The sequence below is a fragment of the Triturus cristatus genome, chromosome 3_1 (assembly GCF_964204655.1).
Source record: "Triturus cristatus chromosome 3_1, aTriCri1.1, whole genome shotgun sequence".
Classification (NCBI taxonomy): Eukaryota; Metazoa; Chordata; class Amphibia; order Caudata; family Salamandridae; genus Triturus; species Triturus cristatus.
This window is the reverse complement of record NC_140583.1, coordinates 851,618,361-851,634,999: the sequence shown is the minus strand read 5'-3', so window position 1 is coordinate 851,634,999 and position 16,639 is coordinate 851,618,361. Positions and strand designations below refer to the sequence as shown.

The window sequence follows — 16,639 nt, the reverse complement described above, 5'->3', positions numbered from 1 at the left end:
AAAAATAAAAACTGAAGGTAGAGCCTTCAGTATCTCCGCTGCCCGACTATGGAACAAGCTTCCATTGGAGCTGAGACAACTGGAGGAGCTCCTCCCATTCAGGAGACTAAAAACTTGGCTCTTACCTAGTGTTTAATTGGTTATTTCTGACAGTTCCCCGGAACATTAGTCATTTGTGCACCTTTATGTCAGCGCCAGGATGCCGGTTAGGTGATTGAGCGCTAAAACTGCTGAAAATAAATAGATAAGTAAATAAATAAAGTAGCCACCGTTGACGACGGAGGCGAAAATGTTTTGTGGGTCGTAGACAACTGCAGCGGAGATGGGGGGGGGGGGGCGCAAATCTACAAATCCCCCGAAAGGCCCTTCAAGGATGAGGCTGCATCCGTCGACGAAGTTTTGTATGTTCCCGTTGACTTCTTGTTTGCCAATGTTGCCGTCGACGTAGAAGACATCACTTTTACAGAAACTATGGTTGATGGAGACCTAGAAGAGGACATGATTAGTTTAGACGGCGGAGATGAAAAGGTAGACATAGTAGTAGTATTGATGATGGAGCCTTTCGCGGACGAGGGCGTCAACCATGATTTCGTCGATGGAGAATCCGTCTTCAGCTTCTGAGGTGATAAAATCTACTCTGGTAGTGATTTTGAAGTAGTTTTGACCTTGGTGGCAGCAGAGGGCATAGAGGACAGATAATGTCTCTTATGAGAGGAAGGCTTTTTCCTACATGTAGAAGGTTATGCATCCGCCTTAGATGAATGGTGCTGCTTTTTTACCACCTCAGAGGCCTTTGGAGACAAGCTCCACATCACTTGCTCTTTTTTGAGGCAACAGTTTTGAGAGAGGTATCACTGTCATCGTCAGATAGAGGGTTTTCTCTAGTTTTTAACTTCTGCAACCACAGAAGAAGTCTGCCCTCTCTTTCTCTCAAAGTCTTCTGAGAGAAAGTTCTATAGATTTTATAAACTCTCACCTGGTGGTCAGAGTGAAGGAAGTAAATGCACTTCTTACTGCCTCAGCTTACCACAGGAATCACACTGTCTCAAAAGAGATATTTTAGTTTTAGACATGTTGGGATGTAGATGTCTGCTGTTTAGAAGAAATAAATTCTGACAAGTAGGCCAGAAAAAAGAAAACCGAGCAGAGCTCAGGGAGACTCCCTTCACATGACGTGCAGTAGAAAATTTGAGATTCTGGAACCTCTGTGGTGTTCAAAAGGCTGCTGTTGCATGATTAACTGGACTTTGAGCCATTCCTAATGACTAGGACGAGCTATTAAAGTAAATGTTTTTTCGCCATTCATTTCAATGTTAAGGTTACTACTTACTGCTTTATATGTACAGAGGGACTATGAAAGATCCAATGCTGGAGAACAGAATCTCTCACACATATTACATGTTGCTGTAAATGCATCAGTTCTGAGCAGGCCATATTATTAATTCCATCACTCCAATGCTTAGGCATCAGGCTATGTGCCCAGATGGTTAAATAATGCTTCAACTTGACAGATATGCAATTAGCAAGCAAAATTGCAAAGTTTTTAACTTTTACTTTACCTAAATTAAAAGCTGCTTTGAAAGCTATAAACAAACAGTTACAACTATTTTTATGAAATATAATTGTGTGGCCAGAGCCCAATAGCATACACAGTTAAAAGGGCTGTTGCTGAAAGCAGACAAAATTGCTTAAAAATGTAATGAAGGCATTGCTCCAAAATGAATTCTACTTAAGTGATGTTTTAATAGTCATTTTAACATACTATTTTATATCTAAAGAAGGACCCAATTGTGTGTGATTGAGGAGATTTGCATTTTTTTTTATTAACTATGCAATAAAGATTACAATACAATAAACTATGATTTGCAATCTAAACAATGATCCCTGCTGTGTAAATTCATGACTGCACCAAGCTATCCACCCACCCTTTTTCATTTGTAAACCTTCAACACCGTCATCTTATATACACCACGTCAAAAGATCCCCAGTAGCAAGGCATGTTGAACGTGAAGCAAAGATTGCTTCTGGCTATGCAGATGGCATACTCCCTTGCTCTATTAATGCTTCGCCATCTGACTTAAATAAAAAAAGGTTTACTCTTAGAAAGTAATACTTCATGCTCCCTACAAAAATAAGGTAGGTAACTTATATAAACATAGCGAACTCAAAGGAAAAAATTTAATGAAGGCATTGCTCCAAAATGAATTCTACTTAAGTGATGTTTTAATAGTCATTTTAACATACTATTTTATATCTAAAGAAGGACCCAATTTTGTGTGATTGAGGAGATTTGCATTTTTTTTTATTAACTATGCAATAAAGATTACAATACAATAAACTATGATTTGCAATCTAAACAATGATCCCTGCTGTGTAAATTCATGACTGCACCGAGCTATCCACCCACTCTTTTTCATTTGTAAACCTTCAACACCGTCACCTTATATACACCACATGTCAAAAGATCCCCAGTAGCAAGGCATGTTGAACGTGAAGCAAAGATTGTTTCTGGCTATGCAGATGGCATACTCCCTTGCTCTATTAATGCTTCGCCATCTGACTTAAATAAAAAAGGTTTACTCTTAGAAAGTAATACTTCATGCTCCCTACAAAAAGAGGCAGGTAACTTATATAAACATAGCGAACTCAAAGGAAAAAATAGTGTTTTATTAACTACCACACTGTTATAATACACTTTAAACGTACAATAAGGTAGCCTTTAAATCGGAGGTGTTCTTAAGAGTAACAAACAAACAGAATTTCAAGCAATGGTTGCCAATACGTGAACTGTTGAAGTTGTTGCAGTTACTGCTTTATTACATTTTAGGAAAATTGGCTATCACATAACTGCAATGCACTGTATATTTGTACATTTTCTATAATTGAAAAATATAAACAGTTATTAAAAATGAAAAGAAAGTACGGCAACATGATAAAAAAAAACATACATATTTATCAGATAAATGTATTCGATACATACAATCTTTAAAGGAAGAAGCAGAAAGGTTTGATATTAATGCAAGTTATGTAGGAAAAAAAATATTAAACCTCTCCAGCGTCTTATGACTAGCGTCTGTATAGTTGGAGTACTGTTACTATGGAAATGATTTTTCTATTTTTGCATATGCAATACTTTAATTTACATGATGGCTTTAACGCCCCTTGAAAACAGATCATTTAGAAACAAGATTGTAATAGTGGCGACACAATACACCATATTTTTGGTCCTCCAATGTTCCAAGAAAGGGTTTACAGAACTAGAAAGTTTTCCTAATCACCCAAATGCCTCAACCTAGAAAATGGCTCTTTTGACATTAGTTTATTCTCTGCCAGACTTAGCGACTGAAATCATATGAACCAGATAGATTTGGCAAAATAAATCCTAGACATGGCTTTTTAACAAACTGTGGAAGGTGACTATCTCCAGAGTACCATGTTAAAATGCAGTTCTGAAAATATAACAAGAGTAATGCTTAAAATATTGTACAAAGCTTAACCTAATTAAAATAATGAGCTTTCAAATGACAAATTGGTGAGCTGGGTAAAGCCTACACTATGTAACATTTGCTTGGAAACTTGATTTGTCAGTAATGCATAATAAAAATTCCAGTCATCAAGAAAATTACAAAAGTTCATATCACAACATGATTTTGTTTTCACCCATCAACTTCGTTATCTGACAATAGATAAATACCAGCATGTTCTCATTTTTACACTAAACCACACAGGATTGATGCATTTGGTTAAATTACCATTCCCATCTTCCAAGTTTGTCACTTTACATAACTTGGTAAAATTCCATCTCTTCTAGATTCCAAAAGTACCTACAAAAACATGCAATTTTACCATTTTATTATAATTTGGAATATCATACAAAGTAAGGCATTTCAGTGTCATGTATAACCAAGTTACTTTCAATCCAAAATAGTTTGCACATCAATAAAAAGATATCTAAGAACTTAGGAACAATATTCTTCTCACTACTGTATAAAAATAACCACAATTAATAGGTATCTTTTTAATATTTACTCCATTGTCTCATTTCCAGAAACTGTGACAAGCTGTAAAGGTATTTCTGAATTGGAAATGATATCTTGATTGCTGGTGCCAGAGGCATTCATAGTTCCTAATGCTGAAAGAGACCCTTGTTGAATATTTGCAAGGATAAGTGTTGTTCCTCCTGCAGAAATCATTGTATCATCGGCCTTCGCCTCTATGGATGCAAGTACCGCACTGCTAGTATGAATACCTTTTTTATTTTGATGCGTTTTAATGTGTTTGGCAAGGTGATCACTCCGCATGAAGCGTTTTGAACACTCCGGGCAGACAAACTTCTTTTCACCTATGAGACAATACAACAGTTATGAGTGAAAAAAACTATTTTAAAAAGAATACACGTTAAAGTTGCCCTTTCTACTAAACCAAAGATTAAACTTCCCAGACTTAATACAGATATAACATAAATCCGCAATGCAGTGACATTGAAACCACGAGTACCACATGAAGAATGTCAGTAGACTAAAAAACTGCAACAAATAGTTAATTCAAGTTTAGTACAGATTAATTTACAAGAAAAAAATACAGGGTATATGGCTACCCAGCATAAGTGAATTCTGTATATAACAGACTAGAGTACTTCCGGGTGCTATGGTCTTCGTTCCCTTTTTGAAGCATCTCTAGAAAAAAGCCACTTTTAAAACAAGATCACACAAATGTATGCCTGACAATACCAGAATTCTGTGTTACGACTTCAAACTTTCATTTCATATCGCAGACAAAGGAGCAAAGCCTGTGTTTTGTCTTATACAGAGCTGTTTAAACCATGAATAGTGCTAAGTGGTGGAAAAAGAATACCAAAGGAAGGTGTTTCTGCTGAAATGGCCAAATTGCTACAAACAGTACAGCTTCACAGACTCAAAAACTTGGTGGTCAATTTGCACTCCCATTTTCTTCACAACAACGGAGTTTGGTGATGGTCCAAAGGCAGACCTTGCAGGACCTACCTCTGACCTGGTAGCACTTTGACATTTACCTGATAGATCAATCAAATAGTCTCACTTTTTATGCTGGCTTCCCCATTCCTAATATTTGGATGTAATTCTCAAGGACTGGACGGGATAGTTATATATGCTACACCTATGTGTTTGGAAATCTCTATCTGTAGGCTAGAATCAGGAGCTTTCCATGGTTAGCAATCCTCCTGTCTCTCCCTGAAGTCACTTGGTTCCTCACTACACAGGAGCTTTTCACGGACAGCTGCCCAATCTTTCCGTTCCATTTACAGAGCCTCAGTGGGGGAAATCTAAAATGCCTGATCATTGAGTAACCTATGGAGCAAGTTCTCTCAGACACTATTGATAGGCCTGACTTTAGCAGACCTTTCAGTTCAGGTTGCAAAACTCAAGTTGCCCTGGCAACTCAAAAAGACTAATCATCTGCTTTGAGAAACTGGAGTTGCTGGTATTTGGCAAGGAGTCTGGATTCCAGTTCAGCACCTAGTGTAGCCATCATTTTGAGCGTCCTCTCGGTGGAGGATATTGGCAATTTGCACTGTTAACACTTACAGGTCACCTGTGAGCCGGGCTGATGGATCTATTTGCCATCTTTAGAAAAGTCAATTATTATGAGTCCATGTATTTTTCCTCCTTTGACCACATTTCTAAATTAGATATGTACTTTATTTTTATGGTTAATTACTGCCACAAGGATGGGTTGAATACTTTGAGGTACAATTCCTCAACTGTCTGCTTCCTTGCGTTACTTGCATCACAGAGACCTATAAATATGCTACTACAGGCCTTTAAATTTGTCCTTGCCCTCTTACAATGGCTGTGCTTAATGTTTTTACTCGACTCAAGTGTTGAGTACATTACTCTGATAGTAACAATGTCTGAGCGTCCAAAACTTTGCAGGCCTCGAGATGCTCCGAGTATTGCTATCAGCAACCTGATTCGGACATCGTCTGTGTTTATTTTCCATGTACTGATAAGTCAATTCATAAATGAGAACAAAAACATGAAAATAAACAATGAAAGTTGTAATTGTTGTACAATTCCATTACTCCATGCATTTGCTTAGCAGAATATCAGTACAATAATGAAAAAAGTAGGTGGTGTGAGCGAGGTTTACCCCACCAGAAGAAAAAACAACTCTGCAACACTGACTCCCAATCTAGATTTACCTATTGACCTAATATCAAGATTGAATGACTTCACTAATAGGCAGGGTTTGCCATGTTATTCCAATCCAATGTAATCCAATGGTACACCTGCATGCAGGATTGTGTCATCCTACTAAAGAGTGTGCACATCAGTCAGCTATGCACATTTCTATTCGCCTTGGTATACCGATTATCCCCCAGTATAGACTGGAAATGGCAACAAACCGAACCCAAAGACACATTTCTTAAGTCCAGTTCTGCTAGTTGCATTATTAATGGTAGAACCAGAACAGCTTCAATTATTCTTGCAATATATAGGCACTGTCACCTTGTAGAGTATTTATTTGTTGTCTATATTGTGCTTGCTGTGCCAAGCCTTGTGCCAACTCCCACCTATATGAGGGGTCTCCAGTATTCAGGAACCATGATTTCAGGTTCAGCAGGGTGGTGCATTATCACTACCTTCTTTGGTGGCCTGAGGAAACATGGCTTGTGAGCTATTGGTACAATTGTGGGCCTGCTAAGTATTTTGTCCCATTCGAGAGATTACTTGTGATATCACTCGTTAACTGGAGGAGAATACGAAAAATTTACCTGATCAGGAAACAGAAAGAACTACAGTAAAAAATTGGATTATTGGTTGCGTGGTGTGTAGAAGCCCCACAGAGGCAATAGTCACAAAAGTCAGAAAATTAACCTGTGCTTAATACTCTGTTAGCTTGGCACAAAATCAGTCCGGCTTAACTTGGAGGCAGTGCATAAAGTATTTATATGAAGCACACAAACAGTAAGAAAGTGATAACACAAGAAAACCTTCAAACCTAGTTAGGACATAGAGTACATTTTAATGAACAAAACAATACCAGAGTGGCAAAACCAGAACCAGAAACATTACATTTTAAAGTTTATAGTGAAAATAGAGCCTAAAAGCACAAATCGCCACTCGCAGTCATCTGGTCGTACTAGACTGGGGGAAAGTCACAAGTTCAACCCAACTGCGATGGAGAGCAGGTCATATAATGGAACCAGATTAGTCCGGCAAAGTGTTACCTTCACATATCCGATGCGAAGGATTCAGTTTGCATTGGAGAAGGTCAAAAGGACGAGGCTTTCGGCACAAAGAGCAGGTCAAGCATCACATATAGTCATTGCTGAAGAGCAAATATCCAGCTGATTGTCGAAGGCAGCACAGTTTTGGCACGAACAGGCCGATTTATGTCATGAAGAGCCTAAACTGCAGGATGTTCACCTTTTCTTCTTGGAGGAGCTTCCACTGATGCCATCCAATCAGGGAGGACTCCAGAAGCTCGTGTCCCAGTAGCTCACACAGGTGATCAACCAACTGACCTCTGGAGTCACTCTGGGTAGCTTGGGATCAAGGCAAAAAGGACCAAACACCTTTCTTCAGACAGCAAGGCAATCCTTCAAGCAGCAAGACAAAACATGTAGCAGCAGGGCAGTGCTTCTTCTGAATCTTCAAAAGGTCCAGGAGTGTTCTGAAGCTCCTATTTTTCTATCTGGTGCCAGCCTGCGAGAGGGAATTTCCTGGCTTGCCCCCGGACCAGGCTCTAAACTCCCTGAGGTGACAAACGGCAAGGCAGGCCTGGTGTCGGGTTTTTTGTGTGTGTTGTAGGCAAAAGCCTTTGAAATGTAATTGAGGCTGGACACAGCTCCTTCACAGTGATCCTGTCCACACCTAAGCCCCCTTTGTCTAGTCATGCGGTCTGAAAACAATACAGTCATTCACAGTCATGAGACCAAGGATGTTGGCAGAAAGGCACAGTTGGTTGGGACAAGAAAATGTCAACTTCCTAAAAATATAAATGTCAAAATGGTGACCCAATATAACCTTGTGGGCTTGGGTAAATTTGTGCCGGGTAATGTTGCCAACAAGGGATATATTTAAAGGTGTATTTAAGTTCAAATGAGCCAATACTTCCTAGATATCTATTCGTAACATCCACAATCAATAAAAGGCACAATGGCCCATGTAGATTTAAAAATAAAGAATAAATCAATACAGCCGGGTGTATTCCTTAATTGAATTCTATTGTTTTAAAAAAATGAAGCGTACATAAGGGGGTCCAAAATAAGGAAGTACTTTAAAAGTATTGATAACAGGACTAATAGGTTCTTAACATTGTTATTTCACTAGTAATCAATACACAAAAAAACATTTCCCATAAGTCAACAAGGTGTAGACTGTCCTAGGCATAGGAACAAAGTTTCCCAGGTCCAGTCTCAACAGGGACTAAAAGTAAAATGGCTTAGGGAGTTGACGATCCAGTCTCGGCTGAAATGAATTCATGAAAACATCAGGGCAAGATGTTTGAGGATCCGAAACCCCTAGGTACACTAGTCAAGAAAATTATGCATGACCAACACCTGCAGATGAATTGCGGAATTTATTGGTTGGAGCTTCCAACAATATGTTGAAAGCATACGGGGGCCGCAGATTGTGATTGTGGCCATTGCCTTCTCTGAATTCAGACACAGATCATTCAAGCGTGTCTCTCAAGGGAATACATTCAATAATTAATTGGCAGTTGTTGCTCATGCAGAATTTTCTTGACTTGCAGCAAACTCTAGAAACTACTACAGTTCAAATGGCAGCCTCACCATAAGAGATTATCCTCAAACTTCATAATGACGACATGCAGAGAAATTATTCATTTTGCTGCTTACAGGCCTTTCACACACCTCTGACAAATATGCCCCAGACAATCCAAACTCATGAATTTTGTGAACATCTGATTTTACATTCAACATCTAGGCTTTTTTCCTTTTACATGAAGAATTCAAACTTTGTGAAAAAACAAAAACGTGTAGTGAGACAAAGGTGGATTCATTTCATTACAGTCAATGAAGGATTTCTTTGAAAGTACGAAACATCAGCAAATGTCCCCACTCTTCTCTTTTTAGGAGTCTTCCAACTCTGATAAGAGTTTGTTAAGCCAGCCTTCTAATTGCCCCACCTCTATGCCTCTTAATATCCAGTGCTGACTAGATCAGTTTGGTGCATTAGAACTAAAAATAAACATTTCACTGACCATCGAGCCAAGGTAGTTTGTGACCACTTGATTGTCAATACTGAGACTGCTTTCTCCACTTTCAATTCCGATAAGTAACTCGGTGGCTAGCATTTGATATAGTAGTGTGAACATGTTAACAAAATCTGCTGTGAAGGTTCTAGAAATATTGGTCCAAAGCATCCCACTGCTCTCACCTGGCATTTCAAATAAAGAAGGAGACAAGAAGGGATATTCATCCGTTAAGAGCATTTCTAAAACACCCAGCATAAAATCAGGACGGCCTTTTGGTTCTGTTGAAAATCAGCTGGGCAGGATTAAGACTGAGCACTAGCACCAGAAAGTTAACAGTACTTTGTCAATGAGCTGGGATGGGCCTCCTCTTCTGAAGACAATTACATTTATTGCTGGAAGTGCTCTATTTTTGTGGTAAAGTGATTTCTGAATGTTTAAATATTAATCATCAGATACCACAGATAAAGTGTACAGACACACAATATCTACCAACAGATACTGCAAACGAAAAATACATTGGAAGGAAATCATATCGTCCATAAAGCAAGATCTCCAAAAGAAAGATTTATTTTCTAGGGGACAATGGATCACAGAGTATAAATACTATTATGAAAGACATATTGTTTGTATGCCTACATTTCAGTTGCTCTTTTTACAAGATTTATTTAGAGTGTATTGCAGAATTGGTCACACTATAGGAATCCTTCTGACCTGTCAACGGCATTTAAGGAAGGATTAGAAAAACAAATAGTCCCTACAGAAATTTAAAGTGTACATTGCGATAATTAAAGCGTTAGTTGCACATGTGTTCAACTTTCTATCCTCTTATAAACTGATTTACCTTTCTCTCCTCATTGATGCTGCCATGTTTAATTATTCTGTTTCTAATTACAATATTCTTACTTGCTTGAGTTTGGTTCCCAATACTCATACTATAGTTACATTTTATTATGAGCCACTCTCCTCTCCATCTTTTGTCATTTAATGTTCTTTTTCCCCCTTGACTACACCATAATCTAGGAGGTCGTTCTTTTTCCAAAGAATATGCCAAGAACTGCATATACAACTTTAAAGTGAATTACAACAGATTAACGTGGACTAGAAGTCAAATGATTCAACCTCAATCAAAGAAACAGGACTGCTCCAAACTAGACAAATATGGGAGTAATGACAAACCGGGCAACTAAAAATGCTTCCAAGCTCAAAAACACTGCACAAAGCTGAAGTATCAGTGTAGTCATAATGTAGAGAAGGAAAAGGATAACAGGATGAAATTCTTCACACCAGCACACATGAGCTATGGTTGCAAAAGCCTTATGTAAGAAGAACTATACATGAGATAACCTTTTTTGTTAATCACTACTACAGCCTAACAGTTTAACATACTAAGTTACTGTAAGAAAAGACCATCTTTTGTAGGGCACCTTTTGGCTGGTTAAAGACCTCTACCGCTGGTTAACAGGGCTAAAGTGCACAAAGTGTCTATGCTTCTCTTTTCAACATGATTAAATGGGTATACCCCAAATTGGCATATTTAATTTATCGATAAGTCCCTAGTATGAGGTAAAACATGTACCCTCGGCCTAGAAGTTAACTGTTACAAACTGACTGCAACACCCATTGTGCCATCCACTACAGTGGCAGTGCAAACATGACTATAGGCCTAACATTTGTAGCTTGACTGTGGCAGTTAAAATTGAAAATTCGACCTCTCAAAATGACCCTTTTCACAGGTCAAAACCTTCCTTTTAAATATTAATAAGTTACCCCTAAGTAGGCATTACTGCCCATAAGGAAGAGTGCATGTTATCTGATGGAGCACATATAGAAAATTGTTGTTGCACTGGTCCTCACAGTTAAAACGCACCAAACCTATTTTCACAGTAACAAGGCTGGTAGCTCCATAAGAAAGTATTAGGGGCAACATTACATTTAATAATGTTTTGTTCAGCTAAGAACCAGCTAGAAATTGCACTATTAGAGTCTTTGACATAGATATTAAAAGCTCATCCACTGGTGAAATCAAAATTTTAATAAATATTATGGGAAATGTACTTTTAGAAAGTTACCTTTCCCCTGCATAAAGCCTCTGGAGGCCAATTCGCATCAGCCTCCACCACCAGCCATCCGAGTGCCCAGCCTTCAATGCAGTGTGAAACCTCCTCTCATAGCAGGAGGCAAGGCTTGGGTGTGAGCCGATGTTTCTGTTTCTAAGGTAGGATGACCATTTGGGTGGTGCCCGATTAACTTCAAAGAGACCTACCCTGTATCAGCCAAATGTTAGTGCACACCAGGGCAGGGACTTTCTTTGTTCCTCCAGGCAGGGAGTTTCCAATCAAAGTGTGATAGGAGCTGCCCCAAGAACTGGTTTAGAGTGACCACAGAGATGGGGTTTCTCATTTCCCTGGCCACACCTCTGAGGTGGGCACCGAGGCTCTGCACAAGGGGAGAAGGTTTTCACCATCATGTATTTCGTCAGAGAGGGGCACTAAGGGTCATTGGCAGTAGGGCACACAGGAAGGGCTGTAAAAGTGGGTAACTTAGCCCCTGGAAACTCTTACCCCATTGGTTAGGACAAGCATGCAGTCAACCTCACCCACAGGCTTATAACAAACATACAAGTGCCACCCACAGTACCCTACTCAGAAGACCACTAGACCTATGGAATATCAAAACAGGGAGATGCCTAGAAGACTGGACCTGGTCTCCCCTCTTGTACCCATGACAAACAAGTTGGACTACCCGCCATTAAGACAATGATCTGCTCACGCTACAGGGACACAGCAAGCTACAAGACGCCTTTCCTGCAACTCCTAGGCTACCTAGCTCCAACTGAACCTGCCCTGGACCCTGCTGGAGTGAGTTTTGAGCAGCCAGGTACTGTTCATAAGCTCCTGAAATCCTGGAGTGTGTCAACCCAACAGCACCAGAAACCTGGGACATAAACACTTTTTGGCTTTAAAGAGCTCAGCAGGACTGGGACCAATCAGCCAAGCCGATCTAAATGTGATGCGGTGTCACTGGTTTGAACATTTAGGTGGCTCCCACTATGAGCTTTTATGCGGCACCAAATCTGAATCGGCGGGACCTCACAGCAAAGATATCTGGTCTTGTGGAGCCCGGTTCGGCTACATCCTGCAGCCTTGCCTCACTGGAAGAATCTGAGTTCCAGAAAAATGACTCCGTCTGAAGGTATGAATCTTAACCAGGAAAAGGTGCCAAAAGTATCTGGCTGACGAGTAAGCTCCTCTGGCCGTGATGTTCAAACTGCTCCTGCCCGGAGTTTTCCAACCAAAAGTCAATGGGTGACCTGTTTTTTCTGATATTCCTAATTGGGCCCGCTATATTCTTCTCCTGGCAAATGCAATAGCTAAAAGGAGCCCCAGCCCCCGAGTCATGGAAAGGAGCAGAGGTGGTTCCAGTTTATAACAAGCATTTACAATGCAACGGTCTCAGCATTGTTAAAGTTAGAGCTATTGGCATTGCTCATGACATTATTTTTGTTTATGTTTTTGTTTTTAAAACATTTAAAGAAACAGCATTGTTATTTACAATGTCAATAGCTTAATCACTCTCAAATGCGAGACCTATTTCATTTGCACCCACACATACAAAGCCACCCACACACACAGAGCCACCCACAGAGCCACTCACATAGAGCAACCCACACACAAATAGAGCCACCTACACACACACACGCAGTAGCCCGCTGACCTATTTACATTATGTGCACTTTGTGATCTGCATGGTACATGTTCTTTGCTGCAGGCACATTAACCCTATGTGCTACCTTTCCAGGAGTCAATACTTCCACTAGACAAAACTCCGATCTCTCTCTAGGAAGAACATTAAACATCAATCATAAGTATACAGTTTTAGAAAAATACACTTAGTGATCCTCCTAGGTAATAAAGGCCACGCGAAAACAACTGAAACACTGTGCACAAGTCTGTTGTGAGAGACACTGCAATGTTTATTCTGCCAGAGGCAAAACATGCCTCTTGGATTTTACAAAAATATAGTAATATCGGAATGCGGACCACGAAGAATAAAGCCATACTATCATAACGGTAAAAGGCCGCGTTAAGAGAATAGGCATGGAAAAACCCGTAACACTTGTCTTTGCGTACTGCGGGATGCGGTCATTTTCTCGACCCTTCTTGATATGGTCGGTTGTTGTGATGCACAAATCACGTTGTAAGGAGTAGCAGGCAGCAATTTGTCGATTTCTAAAGAAATGGATTACTTTTCGGCTTTTCATGCCCATTGGATCTTTTAATTCTCGCAGTCATCGCGGTTATATAAAGCTGTTCTTCTGATTGCTGACGGCACATTGTGTATTTCATATCACACTGGTGTTCACTAGCTCCGTCCTACGCTGTGACTTTTTTTTGTGGGGGGGTTGGGTGGGAGGGGGGTGATATTTATATAGCACGAACTCGACCCGAAGGTACTGGAGCGCTTTACATGAGCACCGTATTTACATTACACATTCAGGCACGGGGAGATTAAGTGATTTGCCCAGAATCACAGGATGTGGACGCGACCGCGAGGCTCGAACATTGGTTTCCAGCAGCACCAAAGTCGGCAGTGCAGCCGACGGACTACATCCTCTCCCCACTTCCATCCAGTCCTGGTTTTTCGACAAGCAGCACTAAGCATGCCGGGATTGCTACGGTCCTAGCAATGACGGTGAACATAAGGTGAACATAAGTGTTAGAACTGCTAGCTGATGCACCCCGACGGGCCCTCATGACATGCGGCTGACATCTGTGGTGTGAAGGACTTGTCACTGCCCCTCTGCATCATGAAGCCAGTCACCCCTCCCACTTTAACATGCGCTCTTCCTGTCTGCTCTTTGTACTGTGTTACGTTGCCAACCTTTCTCTGGCAGCAAATAATACCGCTGGTATGAGGCTGAATTAAAAAAAGAAATATCCCAGTGATCCTTCTGTAAAAGATATTTCAGGCCCTTCATCCCGCCTCTGACGACTCGTGCAGTGTTAGTGGCCAGGATGCAGGCTGGCTTCTGAATCAATGAATTGTTAAAGGGACAGGAAAGCATTAGTGTAATCCGTGCCACCCTGGGTGGCGAGCAGAGCTGTGCTGCTAAATGTGTCCATTGTTTACCAACAGAGCTCACCACTTCACAGACCCCCCAGGATATAGCGGCATGGATTCGCAAATTTAGCGGCACAAATATGGAAATTTAGCGGCACAAATATGGAAATTTAGCGGCATTTTTGCGGCACTTTATTTTACTCATAATCATTCATTTTCAGCCTTAAATCAATGGAAACTCTTTTAGCAGAGTATTCCACAGTCCAGCCCGAACTGCCAAGCCAGGTCCTCCCTGGACTGGAAACAAGCATCCGAGGACCGGTTTCGGAGTTTCACCCCTCTACAGCCAGGATAGCTTGATTCCAGTGGCATGGAGAGCACGGGTCTCACATCTGGGCATACCCTTCCCACTCAGGGTGACAAATGCAAAAACAACAGTTGATGGACAGAATGCAGAACAAACTAAACTGGGGTGGCATGGTGAGCAAAAGAATGATGGATTCCGTCCATCAATTGTGTGTCTTTTACATAGTAACCAGTGACAGAGGCTGCAGTACTAAGAATATTTTTTTTCTTGCTTGTGGCACATAGATATGTCACTGAAGTATTTTGGAGTTCATTTTCAAATGAAACTAATATGAATAGAAAGAAAGCGGCAAATAAAATACGTCGTGAATCTGACAGTTTTAGATTGCCTTGCAGGGCTAGTAGTTCACACCCATGAAGGAAAAGTGAGAATGCAAAGTAGGTGTGGGTACAAAACTCGGACCAGACAAATGTGGTTGAAGGAAGGTCATTGGCAACGTCTACGTCTCACACCTTGACTTGCTACTTTTCGCTTGCTCTCCTAGGATTGGTAAGTCAGTCTTGACAGTGCCCTTGCCCTATCCCTATCACTGGTGCATATATGTCCATCTCCACAGGTGCCAACCTTTGAACATGATTAGATGGCAAGAAGGTACTTAGTCGACAATTGTGCTAGAATGTAGCTCATTCGTAACCAATATGCTGTTATTGCTCTGAGATGCTGTATTGAAACTCAATGTAAGGTGCAGCTGTAGGTAACACATACATAGTTGCACAGAGCAAACCGGAACTTGCTGGTGGAGAGGAGTTTATATAATAAAGTCCCTGCACCCGGCCTAGATTAGCACTAACGTGTGTCTAATATTCTTGTTGCATGCCTTCGACCAACGCGCGACGTCCCCCTTTCTCTCTTCGATGCCTCTGCCCTGTGATTTGTGACGACAGGCGGCTGCGCTTAGCCCCAGCACCAGTCACTGTTCAGAATCAATGTGCGTGTTAATGACATTGTGCGCGGATGGATACGAGGGCAGCAGTCCAGGTCGCACGACAGGGCTTACAACACTTAACACCATCCCTGCAAATGGCATATTCTTGGATCGAGTCCGGAGACCTCGGTCAAAGGATGAACTTTCCCTGACTTCGCGATACGTTAACATCCGGGGCTGATCTGATTACATCATACGCACTCTGTAATCTACTTGGTACACGTTCTTTGCAGCAGGCCTATTAACCCTCTGCACTAACTCCAGGGAAGTCAAAATCTCAACTATAAAAAATGCTCATGTCTCTCCAGGAAAATTATTCTGGACATTGCCGATTCCGCAGGCACTTCTGTAAAAATTGCGGCATTTTTACAAAAGTGCCGATTTCGCGGGCACTTTTGTAAAAATCGCGGCATTTTTACAAAAGTGCCGATTTCGCGGCAAACCGCGAAATCGCGAAATCGCGAAATCCTGGAGGGTCTGACTTCAGAGGCTGCCAGCCACACAATGGCGGCTTGCTTTCGGATTTGTTTTTGTACTTGACGTCACACATATTAAAAAAAAAAAAAAAAAGTAAATGCATGAGGGGGCTGCAATGTCATAATGCAAAACAATGTGTAAAGTGCTTGTGCCTTCACATGTAGAGAAGTACATTTAATGCTCACCGTGAAGCGCTACTTTCTGTGGTCCAAAGCCAAGAACACCGCCGCCTTTCTCCGAGGTCAAGCAGAAATGCCTCGGAGAAACGCAGCGGCGTTTTCGGATTCGGGGGCGTGTTTTTCTTGCTCTCCTGTTGCCATTGGCTGGAATGTTTACATTCCAGAGGAGAGAAAGAAAGTAAAAAACACGCCCCCGAATCCGAAAAAGACGGGGCTTGTTTGGAGAGACAAAGCTCTTCTCCAATGGCTGACCAGCATTTAAGAGGCCAGCCAATGGAGAAGACGTAAAAAAAAAAAAAAGAGCCGGTTAAAGCCCCACTCCTAACATTAAAAATCTCGGAGCGAGACTGCGCAAGCGCAGCCTTCAAACCGAGACCTAAAAAGGGAGCCAAAGATGACCCCTCAAATTACAGGCCCATAAGCCTG

General features: G+C 41.1%; 1 protein-coding gene across 4 annotated transcripts in view; it reads right to left on the bottom strand.

The window, feature by feature from the left end:
- Positions 1 to 2,646: 2,646 nt before the first annotated feature.
- The window catches only part of SP3 (Sp3 transcription factor), a 177,312-nt gene continuing 163,319 nt past the window's right edge, over positions 2,647 to 16,639 (bottom strand). For all 4 annotated transcript variants that reach the window (XM_085645274.1, XM_085645272.1, XM_085645271.1 and 1 more), the window contains one exon: positions 2,647 to 4,342. In XM_085645274.1, coding sequence (XP_085501400.1) covers positions 4,026 to 4,342 — 317 coding nt within the window. In that variant the 3' untranslated portion in view covers positions 2,647 to 4,025. The remainder of the gene's footprint in view (positions 4,343 to 16,639) is intronic.